The sequence below is a fragment of the Gossypium raimondii genome, chromosome 8, assembly GCF_025698545.1.
Source record: "Gossypium raimondii isolate GPD5lz chromosome 8, ASM2569854v1, whole genome shotgun sequence".
Taxonomy (NCBI): Eukaryota; Viridiplantae; Streptophyta; class Magnoliopsida; order Malvales; family Malvaceae; genus Gossypium; species Gossypium raimondii.
In genome coordinates, this window is record NC_068572.1 from 60,636,710 (window position 1) to 60,654,941 (window position 18,232).

The 18,232-nt window shown below is 30.4% G+C and overlaps 1 protein-coding gene across 1 annotated transcript; it reads right to left on the minus strand.

Annotated features, from left to right (window-relative positions):
• Positions 1 to 1,037: 1,037 nt before the first annotated feature.
• On the minus strand, positions 1,038 to 12,756 carry LOC105792764 (bifunctional aspartokinase/homoserine dehydrogenase 2, chloroplastic). The gene is made up of 18 exons (XM_012621533.2): positions 12,408 to 12,756; positions 11,368 to 11,435; positions 10,133 to 10,507; positions 9,774 to 9,862; positions 9,397 to 9,700; positions 8,712 to 8,764; positions 8,415 to 8,626; positions 8,225 to 8,312; positions 8,037 to 8,150; positions 6,865 to 6,963; positions 6,559 to 6,753; positions 5,859 to 5,941; positions 4,560 to 4,785; positions 4,089 to 4,234; positions 3,872 to 4,007; positions 2,620 to 2,703; positions 2,433 to 2,525; positions 1,038 to 1,627 (listed from the first exon to the last, which is right to left on the minus strand). Exons 1-18 carry the CDS (start codon positions 12,536 to 12,538, stop codon positions 1,382 to 1,384), a joined length of 2,742 nt encoding a protein of 913 aa, XP_012476987.1. The 5' UTR covers positions 12,539 to 12,756; the 3' UTR covers positions 1,038 to 1,381.
• Positions 12,757 to 18,232: the final 5,476 nt, after the last annotated feature.

Below are 18,232 nucleotides of genomic sequence, written 5' to 3' on the forward strand. Positions count from 1 at the left end.
AATTCGATTTAGTAATTATTGGATTGCGCTCAAGCTATCAATCCAATTGAATTCGAGCTTAGTAATACCCTACTCAAACAACTCATGAACTCTATCGGGTTTTTTATTTTTAATAATATTTTTATATTATTAAATTACATTATTGTCTTCATATATATTATTAATCTTGAGATTAATTATCAAACTAAACTCAAGTTTGAATACATACAAGCTTATTCGAGCTTTAGTATACTAACTTAATCAAGTTTGAGCTCAAATAGCTCAATTATATCTCAAGCTTAAAAATAGATATTCGATAAAGCTTAAGCCAAGTATTAAGCTCCAAATTTCAAGTCAAGCTCAAGCTTTGTCATTATTCTAGCTCTACTACACCCCTATTCCCTAACAGTATGTACAAAATTTTGGTTTTTATTCAATGTAAACTACACTCATGGTCACTAAACTAACTAAAAGTTTACGTTTTGACCACTCAGTTTCAAAAAGTAACGAAATGGTCATTGAACTATTTGAAATTTTCATTTAAGTTATTGAACTATTCGAAAGTGTTTATTTAAATAATTGGGTTGTTAAGTTTTGTCTTGAAAAAAGAATTCAACTAGTGAGCTCCAAGCGGCGATTCAATGATCAATACCCATCGAGTAGAAGAACATACTTTAGATCCAAATTGATTCGTAACGTTCAAAATTGTTTTATGAAAAAAACTGTAGAAGAAAAAGGGAAATGGCTTTTGATTGATACAAACGGTACGAACAAAAAAAGCTATTCGACAATAATTTTAATAACCTAATAACTTAAATAATAATCATTTTATAAATTTTTGAAATTGTAAGGACCAAAACATGAACTTATTACTAATAGTTTATTATTACCTTAAGCGTAACTTATTTGCAAGAAAGATTTCAATTCCTTAATAATTTTCTTAAAAATATCAACTATTTACAAAAATATAATTATTTGTTTGCAATAAGTAAACATAAAATAATATCAAGTAGGCATAAAAATTACAGTAAATCAAAATTTGATCAACACATTACATATTAAATCAAAATTATTATTTGATTGATCTGAAAAATTATTGTAATAAATACGTTGATGGAATCATAATCGAATCTGATATGATCCCTAACTTAATTGTATTTCCATTCCATCATTCGAAGGACCTGTTTCATTCTTTATAAACATGGGTGACTTCCTTTGATTAGAAGAAAAGCATCATTGCTTGGACTAATCTAATCACTATTTTAGTCCACAAATCCCTGAAATAAAAAAGAAAACTTAAAGCTTTTCAAGATATGTAAAACTAGAGTATAAACACTAATACAGCACTCGATTCGAGTCCGAAAGACCAAAGAGTGCCCAAAACCGGAGTGTTTGATGTTGCCTAAGATGGAGCCCCGAGGTATGAAGCAAGCCGCAAAATGTCACTGAATATTCCACCGGCTGTTACTTGAGCACCAGCACCTGGACCACGGACTATCAGTGGCTGCTCCTTGTACCTCGTAGTTGTGAAAGCTATGATGTTGTCAGATCCCGAGAGTTGAGCAAATGGGTGACTTTTGCTGTATCTTCGTAGCTTCACAACTCCCTTTTGGTTAATGGCATCCACTACACCGACATATCTTAGGACCTGCCAAAGAATGATTCGAATCAAAACCTACAGAGGTATTTCAACATTACACGCACGCAAGTAAACGCGACCATAACAGAAGTCAATATCAACCTTGAAGAAATTTCAAAACAAATTTTAAGAAAGGTGATCGTTGAAACATAAAATTAATTGCTTTTGTACCTCACTACATTCGCTTTCACCCCCGTTTTGCAGTAGAAGTACCATAGAGGCTCCCATAATAGGAGTCAAAATCACATTTTCTCCCCTCTACTTAAAAAATGCACAACTTAATCTCTATACATTAGATCAAAAAGCAATTTAATCCTTTCTATTAAAATTTTCATCTATTTGTAATGTTAAAAACTGGCATGACTGACAGAATAATCAGACAATGACACATGGCGTGTTACATGTACGCCATGCTACCATATAGAAGCCAATTTTTAACCGTAAAAAGAGATGAAATTTTTAATAGAATGACCACTTTGCTCTTTGATCTAACGTACAGAGATTAATTTGCTTATTTTTTTGAGTAGAGGGGACAATATGCAATCTGACTCAAAGAAGCAATTCTTTCGTACACATGCAATATTTGATTAACTTTGAAAATAAAAAAAGATATTACCCTCAAGGCAATGGCACGGCAGCACCTATTTAGAATACAAATTCCTTGTCACCTTGCATTAAGGCACATCTCAAAGCATGCCTTACTATTGTTTTTTGAGTTTTATCCGCAATTATGGGTACAGTTTTAGAGTTTGTTTTAGTTTTAATATACAAGTAGAAATAAGGAAAAAAGAAGGAACAAAAACCGAATACTCACTTCCCCTGATTCCTCAGCATCCTGTCTCTCCTTAGCCAAGTCTTTGTCAAACTCAGGTAATTGCTTCATAAACTCTTCAGCAGATGCAGTCGCCTGCAAAGGCAAATAAAAGTGTCACGTCTTTTCGAAAACGAAATTGTTTCCTTTCCCAAGCATAGTAATTCCATAACACAAAAATAACCCTTACACGTAGTGGTTCCGGAACCAGAGTCTGAACAGGTATATCAGAAAGTTCCAACTTCAAGCCAGATTCTCTGGCAAGAATTATGACCTACAAAATGCAAATAGATATATGACCTGAATCTCATCTGATTGCAGGGAGCATAAAGCAGGAGCAACTAGAAAATGAAAAAAAGAAATGATACTATTATTAGTCTGTTAATAATTTTTTTTATAAATCTTTTGTCACTCTTGTATTACAATAATTATGTATTTTTTTGTACACAAAAAGCATAGTTTTAATTTAATTTATAACGAACAATTTTTATACCTATATTCAAGTGGCATTTTTTAAAAAACTCTCGAAAGAATACTAGCATTCGAGAAGTTAATTAACAACACCACTTCTAACATTCCCTAAGTCATGATGAATCTAGCTATTAAGTGGTAAATTATAGAAGGTTAAAATATAACATTAGTCCTTGTACTCTTCATAAATTTAGAATTTAGTTCATGTACTTTTATTTCTAGAAATTCAATCCTCTACTTCTCAGATTTCAAAACTCAAGTCCAATTATTAATACTGCTAAAATTATTTTGTTAAATTCAGGTACATTACAACATTATTTTTTTAGTTACATGGCCCACCAAGTGAGAATTTTTATTTCAAAATGTCACATCAACAAATTTAACGATAAATTTTAACAGTGTTAACAATTGGACTTGAATTTTGAAAATTGAAAAGTAGGACTAAATTCCTAAAAATAAATGTATAGGGACTAAATTTCAAATGTAAGAGAAGTACAGGGACTGATGACATATTTTAACCATTATATAATTAGCAACTAGTGTAATAAAGATTGATATCAATTACCCAATCAATCAACGAAAATTCATAAATGACTTTTTCAGTCATTTTATATAATCCAATGATTCTTTTTTCTGGATTATCTCTATGATATCGAAACTGGAAGCATACCACCAATTAACATTTGTCCGTAACTTAATTTGGGATGATAAAACCAGACAAGATCTGAATGACCCCCCACATCTAACCTGACTGGACTTTAAAAGTCAACAATCTGAACCTGAACCGAAATGACCAGAGTGTAAAGTGATTGAAACTCAAAATAACCCCAATTTTACTTGACCCCATATAGTCCTACCCTTCCAATTGCCACCTCTACGACACAATTTGGTAAGTGCCAACATGCAGAAAAATAATACAGCCTTAACTTACTTATTTAACTAAAGGAACAAAAGAAAAAGTGACCACTTACCTTTCTTGCAACATCAGTTCCAGAAAGATCATCCCTAGGATCTGGTTCAGTAAAACCTGCTACTTTTGCCTCTGCCACCACCTCACTAAAGGTTCTAGTACCGGTGAAGTTGTTGAAAATATAGCTCAAAGTGCCACTGCAGTTAATAATATTAAAGCATGTCAAACAATGTACATTAGGAGACTAAATTTTAATTTTAACAGAAAACATGACTCGCCTAAAAATGCCCTCAATGCGCAATATTCTGTCCCCGGTTTCAAGGAGGCCCCGTAAAGTGCTAATAATCGGAAGACCTGCTCCTACAGTTGCTTCATAGAAGTAATGTGTGTAGGATTGCCGTTGAAGAGCTCTCAACTTTAGGTACTGCGTTTCACACAAAGAGCATATCAACAAAGCAGAGAGACAAATCCAGTAAAACAAAATGTAAATAGAGAAGTAATCAGAGATGCAATCACAAAGTTTCAGCAAAAACAAATTGCACAAAGCTAAATCACTAAGATAACCGTTTTTAGTGTAACATTAGAAACGAAATTCAATACCAACACATAAATGTCATCCAAATAACCTTTCAGTGAGGATAAGCCACTAATGAATTAATGGAAGATAGCAGTGATCTATATATTTAAGATAACAATGAAAAAATCAAGATTGAACTCTTACAAGTTCTAGTAGCCAAAATTGATATTACCTTATCAAGTGGTCCTGAATTGGCCTTTTTGTTTGGAGTGATCACATGAATCCCTTTACGCAACCAGTCATGGTAACAGCTTGCAACATTAGAGTCCGCCGTACAATCTACCAAAACAGTATTTGGAATAAAATGATTTCCATGCACGTGTTGAGTAAATTTTTCTAAATCAGCAACTTGTCCTTTCTGCTTCAGAAGTTCTCTCCATCTTGACAAGTCGAGACCACTATAACAGATGGATGAGTCAATCATAGGAACATAATTCAGAACAAAAAAACATGCAATCAAAGGCAAGATAAGATAAAACAAATACTTCTAAATTATAAAAAAAGTTCATCAACACATGCCAACAGTCAAATTGAAGGAGAAAACACAGTGGAAATACATCTAAATTACAATTACAATGATGGGAGATTATTGCTGTAAAACACAAGATTGAAAGAAAAGAAAAAAGAAAGTATAAATGAGAAATCACAAAAACAGAAAATCAACACAAGGGCCATTAACTATGACACGGTAAATTCATAATTTTGCATACATGTAAAAGGAGGTATAATATGGTTTGTGATACAAATGACAGAATTAAAAAATTCAAAAAAAAAAAGATGCAACAGAAAGAGGGAAGGCAAGAAGACAGAAAGGTGAAATGTATTAATTAAACTAATAAAATTAATAAGGCAAGAAGAAAGAAATAGATCACCTTGAAAGTCACACTAAAGCAATAGAAACTTTAAACAATAGAGCACACACATGTCAAATTAAATGCTTAATTTTAGGCTTTCTCTAAGCTTCCAAGAACTCTCTCCATATTCACAAGAAATACTTAAAGGCAAACCCAATTATATCCTTCACAAGCCAAACCAGCAATTATAGGTCAAAGGTGGCATACAGGCTCATCATAGTGCAAATTAATAAGACATGGGCTCTTTAAAATTTAGCATTTGATCTGAAGAAATTATTTCTACTTCAATGCAATACCCAAATCACACCAAAGAATGTTTTTCAAAAAACAAATGAAAACCATATTTTTGTTGAATTTATTTCCATCAATAATTTGATATTCTTCAAATCAATGGAAAAGAGACAATTCCAGAACGTTTAGTGGAATTAGTTTATTTCAAACAGAAACTAAGAACAGAAAGAACACAGTACCCATAAGCTTTATACAATGGTTATAGCAGTTCTAAATATTTTTAAATTTTATCCCATAACAAGAGCAAACAAGATGATTTCTTCTTAAATAAGATTTTAAAAACATATCTGAACATAGGACTATTTCTGTGAATGCTCAAGACTTACACTTCACTTAAAAGCATTGTCCTCGAACCAGTAATCCCCATAACACGCAAATCAATGTTAAATTCTTCCTTGAGGACTGCTGCCTGCAAAAAGCAATTCAACCATTCATTCAGGTTCAATTAGATCAGAAATGAGCAACATTTCATCCTTAATCAATACGGCTGTCACCAGAGCAGACCCACGGCTGCCTAGGTAAAAAATGACTGAATTTTGCTGTTCAAGGAATGCCCACTTTTACATGGATGTATATGAAAATAGACAAACTACAAACTTGCCTAAGGCTTGATTGCATTTCATTTCTCATACTCAAGCTACACTTTATATGCAAGCTGCTCCAGTAACTCACTGCTGATAGAAAGCCAACTCAAGTAAGAGTAACTGGCAAGTGAGTTGAGTAACTTGTGACTGACTCAACTCAATTACATCCCTATTTTACAAAATGTAAGATCAATCACAATAATATTTGCAGAGGTTAAACACAAAGATTAACCTCTATAGAAAAAATGTGAAATAATATGGTTATCAAGTAGAATAAATGAGTTGCACATCTTACTGCAACTTTTAATTTACGCATGCAATGTGTTTATAGAAGAGAAAAAAGTAATAAAATAAATTATTCCATGTCCAAATAAATAATAAATTATTTGTTAGCAACAGAGGAAAAAACAATAAACAAATAATACTTCCTCTGATACTACACCTGATCCCTCAACTGGTCGAGTAATGTCGCACCAATCAATCCAGGTCCAATGATTCCCATTGCTATGGTCGTCCTTGAAAGATAAAACCTTGAATGCACAGCTCTTAAAGCCCGTATACAATCTTCACGCTTGAGAACCACTGTGATATTGTACTCAGAACAACCTTGAGCTATAGCACGAATGTTAATATTAGCCTGTATTATGAGATGGAAAAAAGGGGAAATAGTAAGTGCCAACACGAATGTCATATAAACATAGCAAAAAGCAAAATATTTGTCTGAAAGAGCATATATGGAACCTTCTACCTTTGCCAGAGCATTGAAAAGAGTAGCACTGACTCCAGGAGTGCTAGCCATTTTCTGGCCAACTGCTGCTAATATGCTACAGTTAGGAATGACCGCAACCTGAGAAAACAAATAGGACCATGCTAATGTAGCATAAATGTAACTGAATATGAACACCATAACCACAAAATAAATATTAAGATTCTCCTCCATATAAAAAAAAGCAGCCGATAACAGATTTTGAATTGAGATAGTAAATAGAATTTAACCCATGAGGACAATATTGATACACAGGTTAACAACGTATAATTGATCCTGATGCTGCAACATGCTAGATAATGTCCAGAATAGCAAACACGGAGATAGCTTATATTAGTTAAGATTTCAAATACACTTATTGGTATGTATGCTCTGAATTCAACCTACAAAGTGAGCTTTAAACTAGTATAAATTTAGTTTCCAATATTCAAATTATAGCACCAGAGTCCCAAGACGAAGATAGCTTATATTAGTAGTATTAAGATGTCAAATACACTTATTGGTATGCATGCTATGCATGCTCTGAATTCAACCTACAAAGTGAGGTTTGAACTAGTATAAATTTAGTTTCCATTATTCAAATTATAATGCCAGAGTCCCAAGACCTAGATAAACCCAAATGAAAGCTAGGAAATCAGAGTTTTCTTGAATCATTAAAAGTGTAACAGCTCAAACAAACCAAAATAACAATGGTCTGCTATAGACGGTAGATGTAGATATGCTAGTTGAGAGAACAAATTTTCTAAGACTTTATTTCTTATTATATTTTATGGGTTTAATTGTAACTTTTATCAATATTTTAGAACATTTGGTATTTAATATATATTAGTATTTCACGGTATCACCCAAGTCTTTAAGGTTTTGGAGTCATATCTGATATTTGCATTTTATCAGGGTTCCGAATTTAGTTATAAATACCTATGTTACTTTAGTTTTAACTAGAATTTGGATGACTAATATTCGAGATATTGTGATATTGAATATTGAGATTTCTCTCCGTTGATATTTGCCAGTTTTCTGCCCTAGTTCTTTGTCAAAATCTCCCTTTTGCTTCTGTCTTCTCATTTCCCCTCTAGATTTATTGCATTTCCACAGCATCAATTATGCTTTTCTGATAAGCAAGTCCATATGCATGTTTAAACCGACAAAAGCACCTGTGAAAGACGTCCAGCATCCAAAGCTTGGCGGAATCTAGACTGCAAAGCGTCAGCAACAGCTTTTACCTCCTTCTCAGGCACAGCAAAGCAGACAGAATGCTCACTACTAGCCTGTACCAATATCAAGAAATAAGCATCCCATGCATATCAAGAATAGCTGGGATAAGAGAATGTAGTGTAGGCACCTGGGAAATCATAATAACATTAGCTCCCACATCCTTCACGGCACTAAAAATGGCACTAGCTGTACCAGGAACACCAGCCATTCCAGTTCTACCAAAAGAAAATCACAGGTGCAGCATAAATATGATGAAGATGAAATAGTACAGCAAAACATAACCAAATATATGCAGAAAATCATATGAGAGAACATACCCTTCAACATTTACTAGTGCCAGATTATCAATAGTTGCAAACCCCTTGACTGGAGAATCTAGGTTCTGACCATCTACATCTGCACTTGCCGAACGGCAGATTGTTGTTCCAGGAGCAGAAAGATTGAAAATATTCCTTATTACAATTGGAATATCATATCGCATCACAGGTATAATGGTGCGAGGATGCAAAACATTTGCCCCAAAATATGACTGCATGATTACATTATCTTATCTTAGAAATATATCTAGAAAGTTGAGAAACTTCAACAGGTATAGAAGGAGCCATGGAGCCTACCATTTCCCATGCCTCTTGATAAGACAATTTTGTTAATATCACAGCTTCACTAACTGCAAAAGAAAAGTTATTCATTATCATTAAAGTCAAACCTCACAACGATATCATCATTAAAGGGAAAATTAAATATAAGGAATCGTTGACAGCATTAATTTGGGAACACATCTAACCTCTTTCCTTAAAGTCTAAATCAATATTTTATAAAATTTTAGATGAAAGAAATACAGGTGCTGTGGTTTGTCTTGCGGACAGGACCCAAAATTTTAGGGGACTTTAGCAGAGAAAATAAGGAAATAGAAGCTGTGGTTGGAACCTCGGAAATTATGAAAGGGAAAAGAAATGAAGAAAGTATTGTTGCTTGAGACAAGTGTACAAGCAGGGTTACAAGAACTGATGCGAATGTGTTCTGAATATTGAGGTGTTTTATATTTTTTAAGGGAAAAAAATGAAACAAAATTACCAAAAAAACTAAAAAGAAAAGTGTTACTGACACAACAATGCTTGGCACCTCAAGCACCTTCTATTATAGATTTTAGATTTAAAGTTTTTTTTTTGAGTAGGAAATAAAAGAAATCACAGACAGCAAACCATATCAAAACAAATAAGCACTAAACCATTCTCTATAGACAATGCCAAAAGATGAGTGTTAATGAGACTGAATGCAGATGAAGGGCCAAGAGCCAACCTTTTCGAGGGTCTGCGCTATACACACCATCAACATCTGTCCATATTGTAACTTGGCGAGCTCTAAATAGAGCGCCCATTATGGCAGCAGAGAAGTCACTTCCATCCCTCTTTAAAGTCGTAGGAATATTCTGAGGTGTACTGGCAATGAAACCAGTGGCAATTATTATCTCAGATGGATTCTGTGAAAACCATTTTTCAAGTCTTTTTTCTGATTCCAAGAAATCAGGATCGACCTGATTTGAGCTAGTGGGGTTTACAATAAGGATCTCCCTTGTATCCATCCATTTGCAATCTAGCCCATTCTGCACCAAAATTCATTTCATAATTCATCAGATAATGTCACCAAAAGGTATAATTAGCAAAAAAACCACATACCTTTCTAACAACATAAGATAACATTTGAGCAGACCATAACTCCCCATGCCCAACAACAAAGTCTGAGAAAGATTCCGTGACATGACCAGCTGAAAAGAATGAAAAGATAAGCATGTAAGTTTACATAGCATGAAATACCCCTTTAGAAGTATTAATCATACTATAAAAGGAGAAGCAAACAAAATACCACAAGCCTGTCAAAAGGCCAAACTATAGTAATGGAAAACTTGAATAAAAGTAATTAAACAACAATGAAGATCCAGAACCCAAACTTGAAAATGAACTTAACACAATTATTTGACTAATTAAACTCAGGAATGTTGCTAGTTGAGATCAGGAGAGAGAAAGAGCTCTACTACCTATATATATTGCACGTAGCATCGCTTTGAGGTTACTAACATCATGATGCAGTTGAGATAAGAAACTAGCAAGATCATCTCCTTCAAGCAAATCAAGTGCTGTGGAATTATGTTTTTCTAAGACAGCGTCCAATGCAGAGATGTAGGAATCATCTCGAGATTGTGCCTTGTTGATAAGATCATACATCATATCTGTCACCTTAGACATGGCCGAAACCACTACCAACTTTCTTTCTGAATCATCACTAATAATTATATCTGCAACATTCTTGATCCTCTGGGAGGTCCCAACACAAGTGCCACCAAACTTATGGACGGCCCACATGTCTCCCTTGGGAAGATGCACTTTATCCATCGATTTCTCCACTGAGATATCTGTAAGTGAGAGGGAAAATAAGATGTAACTTTTAAATGTCAATAACCAGAACTAAATAACCTACAAACTATTTGATTAAGCTAATATATAATGCACCTAATCATGTATATCAGGCCAATATAAATTACAATGTTAATTCGTTGCAGATATTTTCTATTGGTTGAAATCAAGAAGTAGCCATTGTGCTAGCTCAAAGAATATATTAAAATCAGTCCATGTAGCTTCATTTCTGAAATGTAGTCTCAAAACATTTAATTGCAGATGAATTGAAAAAAATTGCATACAGTGTCAATCTAAAACCACAGATTCAGCTTATGTGTTTTAATTATTAAGGTGTTGATGAGAGAAAATTTGAGCTGATATGGCAACAATATTACAAAAATTAATTAAAAAACTAATCAAACCATCATCATTTCCTTCTTTTTCTTTTATCTTCTTTGTACTCTTTACATTTTGTAACCAAAATTAGATCCAGGTCTCTCTCTAAAGGAAATTATACCTAGTAAATGTAAATGCATTACCAAGGTTGATCAAGGTAAAAAAAAAAAAGTGCAATGGTCAACACTGTAAAATCATGTCTGTGGTACTAATTAACTAATTACCATTGAGATTATTTTAGTAAAGCCTAGCTCCTAAATCAATGAAAGAGGAGATTCAATAACCATTTACATATACATAAAAATAAATTACATTACACAACAAATACAATCCATAGATGATCATCTTATATAAATTGCATAACCATCGACGAGAGGTACAAGAGAGAACAATGAAACAAACTTCAAGAGTAAAGATGTGAAGATAAATCCCAAATTTGTTATTAAAAACATGAAAGAGGACTATAACATGTAAAACAAACCTGATACTGAAGCCTGGACAAAGATATTCAGTGACTTCCTTCCTCCCAACTGAGAACCGATATTTGATCTGGAACATAGATAACAAGAGAAACCCTTTAGTGCTTTATTAAAACGAAATACCAGAAAAGCCAACTAGAATATCAAAGGACAGGTTATTTGATGACAACCCCACAAAAATTACCCAGACCCTTCATCTATTGAGCTACTTAAGAGTTTAAATTGATATCTTCGTGAGAAAGACAACAAGGGTCCAAATTTCCAAAAAGCCATTAGCCTAGGCCTATGTTGTTTGAATTGGTTGTAAGGAGACATATTTGAGCATTCAGCTCACCAATATCCTAGGCCTATATCACCAGGACTTCCACCAAAGTTGTCCAAAGCATAAGGTAGACTCTAAACCAAGGCAATAGGCACAAAAATTAGTCACGAATCAAGGTAGAATTTGCTCAAACACTAAAGCATTGCTAATTTAAATAATCAACGAGTCAAGGTGGAATTTTCTCTAACACTAACGCATTAACAAATAACAAACCAATGTTACATATACAAGAAGCTTTAAGACATTAAGACTTGCTCAGAAACAAGAGCAAAATCTTATGAACTAAAGCATTTTTGTTATACATAAAAATTAGACAAAAAACCTACAATCAACACTTCTTTTTTCCCTTTGCCTTTTGGCTCTAAAATAATAAACAAATTAAGTCAAAATTTAGGAGCACAGCAATCTAAGCACTAGTACACAACCGCAATCCAATTCCAATCTCCTCGAAATCTAAGCTAGCACATCTCTCTAAGCATAATCGAAACAAAAACCAATTTGGTTCTACCTCCACGAAACAAAAAAAACACTGAAAAAACAAAATAAAACACTTCAAACGAGCTTAAAAATGGCAGAAAAACAATAAACAAGCAAATAACGCGTTAGATCTATTCATTTATCCAAATATTAACCATCATTCCCTCAGAATCAAACAGAAATTAAACAGAGATTACCGCAACAACTAAATACAAAAACAAAGCCGATAAAAACGATAATAACCGGGAAAGTGGAAAAGGCTTTGAAAGCGAAAAGGAACGACATTGAGAAGGAGCAGAGATCTTCCGTTTAGGCAATGAGGTAGATGAAAGAAAGCGTGAAGAATCAGAGATCGTGGCTGAGAAAGCCGCCATTAGTATCAGTCCTCAATAGTTACCACAAATAATCACCACTTCAAGCAAAAACCAGAGAGTAGAGGTTTTCTTTTTTTTTTCTTTTTGCTTTTTCAATGGCTGCTGCTGCTTTGTATAATTTGTAATTTTTTTTTCAATTAGGGATGACAAAAGTGACAAAACTCCATTCAATTTCAGTGAGTACTGCTAAACCTACTAAAAACCTCTGGTTTTTGAATAGGATGATAATTTTTTATATTCTTTTATTATTAAATTGAAAATGGTGGGTAAATATTTGTTGCTTTGTACTTTGTTTGTATGTTGTTACTTTTCAAATGGGCCCTTTGGTTGCAGGATAATCCCAACACTAATTTAATTTCAAAGATTAAAATTCTTTTCTATAAAATAATAAATATTTTTTATATTTTATATAAAATCCATAACATTTTATTTAAACCTGAAAAAATCAACACATATTCAAATCGTATTTATTTTTATGAATATTTTATTCATTCATCCATGTGTCATAAATTATTTTTGGTTAAAATATGTCATAGATCCATGTATTCTTCAGAATTTAAATTCTAATATTCAACATATTTTAACTATTTTTTTAATAATTTCGTTATAAATTCTGATCATATTTATTCTTTTTAGCATACCAAAGTCACTCTCCAACCTATTTATAAGAGGATAATACCCTTCATCGCACTCGAACTCACATCTTCCTATGTTGGAAATAGTGTTCATGCTAATCGAATTAATACTCCATCAATAACTATTCTTTTAATTTTTCAATATAATGTACAAATATATGAAAAAATTTAATTTCATTTGTGATTTTTGTAAATGGTATAAATACAATTATTCTAACTACGTTATGCTATATCTATACTGTGGATGCAAATTTTATGTAACATATTTATAAGAAAAAAATTTAATGACCAAACGTAGTTTTTGTTAAAATAGTAAAGTTAAAACGTGATATTTGTAATTTAAATTTTACTATATGTAATTATTTTTCTAAATTTTATACGAAGAAATTAAAATATCCCTAAATAATATATGTTCGGAGTTTTTGATAAAAGAAAAACTATAGATTTTAGATTTTTTATCTAGAAATTTTTGTTTGCTTGTTTTCTAAATGATGTAATGCATAAATAAGGGAAAAAACAAGCAGTTGGCAAAAAGACAAGAATATTATATGCCTAGCAACCAAAAAACAAATATTAAATTTTACGTGAGTTTTAAAACACACTAAAAATTTGGGAGAACTCATGAATTAAGAAAATTATAGAATATTATATTTTACTAAGTTTAATAAACATTAAAATCGTCTTGATTTGTATGAAAATGGTAATCAAACACTAATTTAATATGAGTTCAAACTGTGTAACTTTTATTCCTACTCTCATATAAAAGAAAAACAAAAATAAAAAAATCAATTTGTATTATTTAAAAATTTATAAATTTGCAAATTTCTCACCAAATAAAATTAAAATTTCGAAAATCTAAAATTGTGAATTTTAAACTATTTTAATTATAAAAATATTTAAAAATTATATCTGGAAAGAGTTTAGATAAATATATGTTTATATTTAAATAAATTTAGATGTTGATTTGTTTGGACTTATAATTTTTTATATAATTTTAAATTTTTAAATATATGTTATTATGGCATGTATTAACTTTTTATTGATTTTGTTAGTATCATTAATGTCCATTAATGTCCATTAATAATCAAATTGATCAACGATAAATTTCGTTAACTTAATTTTTCTCAATAAAGGTTGAATTGCATGAAACTTTCAGTGAAATATTTTTTACCCTAAAGTCAAAAAAAATTACCAAGAAAAATTATAACTTTTACCGATATAAATATTCTGTTAATTAAGTTCAATGCTTTGAGTCATAAAATACGAAATCATTAGGCTCGTTCCTGTTTTTTTTTTCTTTTTACAAAAGAAATCATGTATTTTTAATTTAATATTTAATAATTTAATTTATTTTTATTAAAATTTGAATATAAACAATTTATTTTTTAATGTTACATTCTAATATTACACATTTAGTATTCATGCAATATAAATGACGTACTATATAAATATAAAATAATATAACACGTAATTAAAAAAACATATTAAGTGAGGTCTAATGTAGACTTTAAATGTTAAAACCCGACGTCAAATTAGGTTTTAAACACTTTTATTTTTTAATCTCATTTTGTTTTTCAAACATAATATTTTATTTAAATCCTTAAAAATCAAATAAATTTCAATTAGAGCATGTAATTTAGTTAAATTAATCAAACATATTGAAAAAAATATTAATTGGTAAAATAGGCCAACTTTTTTTTAAATTTAAGAAAATAGATCATTTTTTGAGAGAGTCTGTGAAAGTGCGTCTAGCTGGACAAACTTTTCTACTGACATGTTAGAAGAACCATGCCTAATTGAATGCGTTTTTCAATAATTACAAAAAAAGAAGCACGTCTACACTCTCTGAAAAAACAATCTATTTCCTTAAATTTTTAAAAAAATACACTTTAACTTTTTTTTTCAACCTATTCAACTGATTTAGCCATGTAATTTGACTTAAAAGGTCATTCCTAAAAAGAAAATATACTTTTTTGGTTTTTTTTCCTTTTTTGTCACTCGTTAAAATAGTCGAATCTTTCCTATTTTGATTTTTCAACATTCTTTTAACCATTTATATAGGATCTATTAAAAGCCTAAAACATTATTGATGTATAGAATTTTACAATGCTAAAAGAAATAGTGATGTGGGTTTAAGCTTTAAATGTTAGGTAATTTTGGAAATTTAGTATTCTTTAATTAAAATTAAATCATTTTATTTTTAATTTTAAATTCAATTATTGAGGCTATTAGTATTGTTGGTACAATGTTTAATGATGGAATTTGCAAGTGATTTACACAGTTGTATTAAAAGTCACAGAGTTACATAAGGATAAGGTATCGAAAGACTAGCAGGGACCCTGACCTCTTAAAATGGAAAATTACATTTTGCCTCTATAAATTTTATAAAATTATAAGTCAACATATGTTAAATTTACACATTAACCTACTAAAATTTTAAATTTTAATTTTAATCCTTTAAAGAAATATAGAAAACTATAAGCTAATAGAATGGTAAAATTATATTTAAACTATCATAAAAACATGTAAACTAATTTCGATCCCACAAAAAAATTTCTAACTTCGTCACTATATAAAAATACCAATGAATGTTTGGTATCTTGATCTTGGAATCTCTTTTTTATGATTGTCAAAACCTATTTATGAAATTTTGGAAATTGAGTTTAGCAACTAATAAATAATGTATAAAGGTAAAAAAGGCACTAATAAATAATGTATAAAGGTAAAAAAGGCAAGGTTGTGTAGAGGTGGCAATGTTCAAGTTTGAGCGAGCTTCATTTAGCATAATGAATTTGATCTCGATGTCTTATATACCGTAAGGACTAAATTGTTGAGTAGGTATAACATTTTTTCTTTTAAATTGCTTACAACCACACATGATTATATAGGTGTATTGATGTCAATTTTAAACATAAATGGAAAAAAAAAGTGAGAAATTTTAATTTTAAATATCTTTTCTTAAATTTCATTGAAATATAAAAAAAATCGATCCAATACTTAGAATTACGTATAATTCCTCACAACCCTTAAATAGGAGGATTAGCGCGTTTTAGCGCACTCAAATTTACATCATCCCACATTGGCATCAATGTTGCTACCAACTGAACTAAATAAAAATAGGTAGAACCATGTAAACCGTTTGATGCATATAAAAATTTTGGTTAAGCTACACCCAAGATCACTAAATTATTAGTAAGTTTACATATTGGCCACTCAACTTCAAAAGCTATAATTTAGTCATTGAACTAATTTAAGTTATTGAACTATTCAAAAGTTTTTATTTAAGTCATTGGACTTTTAATTTTGAAAAAAAAGTATGACTAGCGAGTTACAGGAGATGATTTGATGATTGATACTGTAGATCAATACTATTGACAAGCAGAAAAACATACTTTAAATTCAAATCGATCTAATGATCAGTGTTGGAGATTGGAGAAAAAAGTTGTTTAAATTTTGGTTTGTAAATTCGTGATATCTAAAGTTATTTTATGAAAAAACTTAACTGTAGAAGAGAAAAAAAAGAGCTTTCGATTGGTGTAAGTAATATTACTATCGATTTTAACAACTCAATAACTTAAATAAATTTTTTGAATAATTTAATGACTAAAGTGTAACTTTTTAATTAAGTATCCAAAATAAAATTTATTCATAATTTAATAATTAATGGCGTTGTTTTTAAATCAATCCCAATAATTATATTCAACAGTACGAAAATATTGAATAGTGGTGATGGATGGTAAAATAACAGTAAAAAGGGAAAAAAAATGTTGTGTAGTGGCGGTGTCAGTGATGAAAAGGAAATCAAATCATCCTTTAAAAAAATAGTAGTAATTTCATGAAGAAGAAAAAATTATCAAAAAGGTCAACATGGTGCAGACGAGACACAGAAACGTGTTTGGAATCACTAGTAAAACAATGACACGTAGAAAATATATTTTAATAAAAAATTTGTGTGGCTTTTAAGATCCGTGACAGTGGCAGTGCCCCTTCTGACTCACAAGCGCCCGTTTCAACGTTAGTCCAAAAAATTGTACACATTTCCTTTTTTTTTTTTTTTTCCGGCTAAGGTCAATTCTTCGTTACTTATAAAAAACCACTTAATTACTTTTTCAAACTATTTAAAAAAAAGCTATACAGAACAATTATTTTTGACTAAAATTTTTATTTTCAAAGGAGAAATTAAAATTTTAACTTTTCTCACCTAAAACATTTTTGGTACTTAATTACTTTTTCACCCTACAATAACATAGTACTTTTCTTTTTTTTCTTGGTACTTAATTACAAATGTATTAAAATGATTAATTAAAATAGAAAATATTTTTAAAATTTATATGTCATATATTAAAATATTAACAAGTTATAATAAATTTTTATATTCTTATTAAAATATAATAATATTAACTAATTTAAATATTATTTAAATGCATATTTGTTACTTGATAATAACATGTCTAAAATGAACATTTTATTTCTCAAAAGTATATTTTGACAACAATGCTAAACACTCAAATTGTACACATTTCTTTTTTTTTCGGCTAAGGGTCAATTCTTCATTACTTAAAAAAAAACACTTTTAATTTTAAAAGTACTTTTAAAAAAAAAAGCTATACAGAACAATCTACTTTTGGCTAAAATTTTTTGTTTTTCAAAGGAGAAACTAAAAATTTTAACTTTTTCTCACCTAAAAGCATTTTTGGTGCTTAATTACTTTTTCACCCCTACAATAACATAGTACTTTTCTTTTTTTTTCTTGGTACTTAATTACAAATGTATTTAAATGATTAATTAAAATAGAAAATATTTTTAAAATTTATATTTCATATATTAAAATATTAACAACAAATTATAATAAATTTTTATATTCTTACTAAAATATAATAATATTAACTAATTTAAATATTATTTAAATGTATATTTGTTACTTGATAATAACATGTCTAAAATAAACATTTTATTTCTCAAAAGTACATTTTGACAACAATGTTAAACACCCAAATTGTACACATTTCTTTTTTTTTTTGGCTAAGGGTCAATTCTTCATTACTTACAAAAAACACTT